At 37.2% G+C, this 5,538-nt stretch overlaps 1 protein-coding gene across 1 annotated transcript; it reads left to right on the top strand.

The window, feature by feature from the left end:
- Positions 1–3,010: 3,010 nt before the first annotated feature.
- LOC113339571 lies at positions 3,011–4,315 on the top strand. The gene is made up of 3 exons (XM_026584816.1): positions 3,011–3,029; positions 3,122–3,508; positions 4,278–4,315. The coding sequence occupies exons 1-3, from the start codon at positions 3,011–3,013 to the stop codon at positions 4,313–4,315; spliced, it is 444 nt and encodes a 147-aa protein (XP_026440601.1).
- The last annotated feature ends 1,223 nt before the right edge of the window (positions 4,316–5,538 follow it).

The raw sequence follows: 5,538 nt of genomic DNA, 5'->3' as shown, positions 1-5,538 counted from the left end.
GTACTATTATAGTGATACTAGTTAGTGGCAGGTCCATCCACTAGAGCCGAGTAACTAGTGGTCCATTATAAAAAGAAAACATAAAAATGGACCCAATTTTTTAATCCCAGGTCCTATACACGTGCGGGACAAATCATGTGAAATTTTCAAATACCTAAACTACTCTTCCAATCCTACCTATATTTAAGCAGCCTATTTCAAAGTTTCTAAAAAAAAAAACAGCGAATTCACATCTGGTTTCTGCTCTATTTCTTCTTCTCGCTTTTGGACTAGGGTTTTTGAAGATTTCCTTAGTGATTTTAACAGGTATGTTGCTTAATCTTTTCTATTTTCTTCTTTCTGCTACAGTTTCATGGAGATTGGTTGTGTTCTATTTTGTTTTTTATGAATCTTGTTCGTACTTATTAAGTTATTTGGTTAGATTGTTAAGTTTTTAGCTTATTTTAGCTTTCGATTTGATTATCTTTCTGTTTTCTTTTCAAAATCAGGTTTGTTTTCACTTTCAGATCGTATTATCCAGCAGTACATATATGACATACTCATTGTTAGTTTTTGAATCATGTTTAAGATTTGAATTTTGGATCATGGAGATTGGTTGTGTTCTGTTTGTTTTTTATGAATCTTGTTCGTATTTATTCAGTTATTTGGTTAGATTGTTAAGTTTTTAGCTTATTTTAGCTTTCGATTTGATTATCTTTCTGTTTTCTTTTCAAAATCAGTTTTGTTCTCACTTTCAGATCGTATTATCCAGCAGAACATATATGACATACTCATTGTTTATGCTCTTAGATTCTATTTCTTGCATAGATCTCTCACTTTTTTTAGTTTGACCCATCAGTACGTATGTGAAATACTGTATTTTAATACTGTTACATCTTTGTCACATTTGCAGGTTCAAAACATGTCTGATGCAGAGTGTTCCAATCCAAATACCTACTGCTATGCATACATTTACTATAAGCATCATCATTTTGCTCACCTGGTTACTTTTAAGTTTAGTATTGATGACCTGAAATTTCTTATTTGTGAAAACTGGAGAACCTTGAACCCTTCTGAGATTATCATCACTTATGTTGAGAATGGTGTCAAAGTGCCTGTGATTGCTGACTTTCAACTTCATGGTCTCGCTGCCTTGCATTTTTCAAAGAAATCGGCGTTCTTTGAGCTGCATGTGGATTTTCTTTCTGCTGGTGGATGTAGTTCCTCTACATTCAACGACGTCGACAACAATTCAGAACTGATTAGGGCAGATAGAGATAGTTATGAAACTGATGGAAAAGAAATTGTTAAACCTCTTCTGTCCGATGGGTGGGAGAATGTTTTTGATAATCCTAACAAGCTTTTTCGTGGTGGTGTTGATGTTGTTCGGTTGGCCTTTCAAAAGTATTGTTTGAAGACTGGGTATCGCGTAACAAAGGTGAAGAATGATCGTGAAAGGTTCACAATGAAATGCAGTAAAGTCCCATGCACTTGGATGATCCATGCAGTTGCTATTGATTCTACTTGCGATGTTTTTAGGATAAAAAAGTATGTTGGGAGGCACACTTGTGGAGATGGTGTGAAGTTGAGAAGTCCTAAAGTATCGAAGAAGCTGGTACACAACCTTATTCATGATCGTGTGATGCACAACCCACTTATCAAGCCTCGCGAAATTGAAGATTATATAAAAGTTGGTGCTGGTGTTAATATCAAATATCACCATGCATATCATGGTTTGGAACGGTCACACCATGAAATTTTTGGGAATGATGTAAAGTCTTACTCTGATCTGGTTTGGTGGGTGAATTCATTGAAAGAAACAAATCCTGGCTCTTATGCGGATTTTCAGTTTAACGATGCAACTCAGACATTTGAAAGGTTATTCATCGCAATAGGCGCTTGTATTGAAGGTTATAGACTTTGTCGACCAATGATTTTTGTTGATGCAACTTTTCTGACCGGGAGATTTAGAGGTACCCTTATGGCTTCTACTTGTCTGAATGGGAATCAAGGCAAGTTCTCTTTATTACGTTTTAATTGTTATTGTTTACAAGTTATTCACTGCTTTTAATCGTTGGAACTTTTTGAGTATACCATTTATGTACTGAAAAGTTATTGTGTCTAACACACACTAATTCATATATGTAAGCATAAGACCTTTTTTGAATATAATATGTCTATTATGTACTGGAAATTCTTAGTCTATTTTCCAGTACATAATATATGTTACGTCTATGAATATAGCAACATATTTAGTGACAGTATATAATATATGTACTGTTTGTTTTTTCCAGGTTTTTATCCGCTAGTCTTTGCATTGGTCCCAGGAGAGGATGTTGACAATTGGGATTGGTTTATGTGCAATCTTAGCAACATTGTTGATGACCGTCCTATCACCTTTATGTCTGATCATCATGAAGGATTGTTGAGGGCTATTCCTAAACACTTTCCTACTTCCCATAATGGCTATTGTTACTACCACTTGCAAGGAAACTTACCAATCAGGATATCGGACGAGAAGTACAAAGAAGTTATGGCTTGTTTCAAAAAAGCAACTTATGCTCTCACACCAGCAAGATATGAAGAAGCACTAATGGAAATGGAGTTAATGGGAAGGCCTGGGGTTGCTGAGTATTGCCGCAATATGCCTAGGGAACATTGTTCCAGCGCGTTCTTCACTGGCTGTAGATTTGGTCAGACTACATCGAGCGTTGCTGAGTCCTTCAATAATTGGATTCGGAAAGACAAGAGGTTGCCTGCCTGCGCCCTCGTTGACATGATCAGGTTTGTGTGTGTGTTTTTTTTGTTGGTGTTTTCTTTGTTTTTGGTTCATTTTTTTTTGTTCAAAATTTATTACAGGTGTTATTTTTGTTCCATTCATAGGTTACGCGTTATGGAGTTGATGAATGAACGTCGCGAAATGAGTCTTTTGATGGACCCAGAGAAGCTCACTCCTACCTACGAGGCGTTACTTAAAGAACATATTCAAATTGGTCGAGTTTGGAATGTTACTCAGACATCTGCGTATAAAATGAGATTCATTCGCCTAGGTTAGCTTTATCCCATAAAACAAATTTTACTGTACTATAGCATACATGTAGGAGTGAATCATATGTTTTGTTTTTTTTGTATTTGTTTGCAGTGCTGCATATATGTAATGCTTTTAAGTTATTTGTGCTGAAAAGCTTTTTACGCATCTGCAGGTCTCACAATGTTGATTTGTTGAACAAGACTTGCACCTGCCAAAGATGGCGTGTTTATGGTTTTCCATGCTCTCATGCTACAACAGCTATATCTGCCAAAGGTGATCGATACGTAGATTATATCGAAGACTACTTCAAAGTTACAAATTTTCAGCAGCTGTATTCAATTGCTATCAGACCAATCCCCAACTACAACAGGCCAGAGCAGTATCTGCCAGAGGATACTATTTTTCCACCCCATCCACGAGTTCCACCAGGTAGGCCAAAGGGAAATCGTATCAAGAATGCATGGGAGAAAGCTAGGAAGTCCGTCCGTTGTTCCAACTGTAAGAAGAAAACTCACCACAACAAGGCAACGTGCACTGTCATTCCTTATAGAACGGAGATTTCCTTAGGCTCAACAACTTGCGTGCATTCTTCACTTTTTTAGTAAGTTCTTGCAGATTTGGATCACCTTTAGCTTTTCTCTTTCTCACATTCTCGCTATCCTTTTTCTGAACTTTCTCTGCTGGGAAATCTTTTCCAACTGGGTTTTCAGTTCTGGACTTTGTTTTTCGCCTTTTATGTCCCGAAAGTCCTTTGCCACTAGCAAACTCAGGATCAACTCTTTTCTGCGGGTGGCTTCGAGTTACTGGCTTCTAAGGGGTGTATGTGATTTTTGGAGTAAGTTTCTTCTCCTTGGTTGAGATAGTCGGCTTTTTCTTCTCCTTGTCCATGACTGACGTAGTCGACTTCGCTATTGGTTTGACTTCATTACTCTTTGTAGCCAGCCTATCTTCGAGTCTCTTGGCAAGTATTACGTCATCTTCCTATGATGTTTGACTAACTCCAGGTTCGTTATCCTTCAATGTACCATAAACGTAAAAAAAAAATGAGAGACTAAAAAAGCAAAAAAAAAAATGAACAGAATAGAACATATGTATTCTTGGATTCTTTTCAGTACAGAAGTTATGTACTTTTAGTTTCACTGAGTACATAACATATGTACTGTTGGTTTTTCCCATGTTATTGAACATATGTAACATAAGTGGTCCATTAAGTATTGATAAATTTGTTACTTTTCACTTTTTTGGTAATTATAATTACCTTCTGTAGCTCAGAAAGAAGTTGGAGAGTCTCAGCATATGCTTTAGCTTTTTCGGCGCTCATATTCTTCTTCAGTCGAGCTTCCTCTGCCTTTTCAGCATCTAAAACTGGATACTTCTGTTTGAGAATCGGCAGCATTAGTACATATGCTAAAAGCATCATTAAAAACAAAACATAAATTCATTAAACAGAAGTAGATTTAGGTACTTACAAGACTCTCTAATTGTTTAGTAGGCTGTTGCTTTCTGTCATTCTTCATTTTCTTCTTCCTTTCTACTTCATTGAATGGAATGGGATCCCAAGGTTTCCTTATTCCCTGCATTTGAAACAAATCAGACTACGAACTATTTGACCAAAAATTGATATACGTATTGTTGGTTATATGTATCAGAAGGATATATGTACTAGGTTTAGAACATGTTCATACTTCTTGTTCAGGTTGCTGAAGATCAGCTTTCAAACGAACTTTTTCAGCTGCAGCTAAAACAATTGCAGAGGCTTCATTAAGTGTAGGTACAGTATCGATTTGATCTTGCTCATCCGAGGGATCCGTTTGAGCTTGATCTGATGCTCCTCTAGCAGCTGGAGCTTCATTATGCGCAGGCGCAGCTGCAAGATGGATTTGAGGTGGATCAGGTGCACCTAGATCAATTGCAGGCTGCTGCACCTCTTCTCCATTTTGATCACTTGGTTCTAAACCCAAGTCAAAAGTTGGTCTTGAAACTTGTGATGGAGGATCCAGATCTTTAGCATAAAATTTGTCGAAGATTTGAGAAGATTCCATTTTTCCAAGCTTGGTAAACTACCAGTCGACGGGTACTCCAGACTAAGAATTCCTAAGGATGGATAAGGACCTCCCATAATTTCAGCTTGTAGATATTTTGAGTACTCATCGGTATAAATACCCTTCCCATGGATGGCCAGGTCAATCAGTTTCTCCATCGGCACGGTATGCAGTTCTTTGAGACTCGGCAGCTCACAAACCAAAGGTATAAACTGCATATTCGGAAATATTTCTTCAAGCGATGCACCCTACATAAATGCAATGCCAAACCGTATTATTTTATAGGATGACAAAGTATAAAATTGGTAACTAGTGTAACGTTCAATTCGCTCACCTGTCTATCTCTAAGAGAACCAATTTCCACTTCAATATTACCCAGAACTTGTGTCGCTGCTGTTTGTTGGAGTTCAGCCTTTTCAGTCTGTTATTCAACATAAGGTGATATGTTTTTAATCAGTATTGCAGATATGTACTTGTATGTTTTTT

Source organism: Papaver somniferum, unplaced genomic scaffold, assembly GCF_003573695.1.
Source record: "Papaver somniferum cultivar HN1 unplaced genomic scaffold, ASM357369v1 unplaced-scaffold_21, whole genome shotgun sequence".
In the NCBI taxonomy this organism is placed as follows: Eukaryota; Viridiplantae; Streptophyta; class Magnoliopsida; order Ranunculales; family Papaveraceae; genus Papaver; species Papaver somniferum.
The sequence above is the reverse complement of the archived record's forward strand: the minus strand, read 5'-3'. Positions and strand labels throughout refer to the sequence as shown.

What these genes read in the sequence shown, in the direction of transcription:
- LOC113339571 (XM_026584816.1), top strand. An exon ending in GTCCGTCCGTTGTTCCAACT is followed by an intron (nt 3,509 to 4,277) that starts GTAAGAAGAAAA and finishes TACCTTCTGTAG; the next exon opens with CTCAGAAAGAAGTTGGAGAG.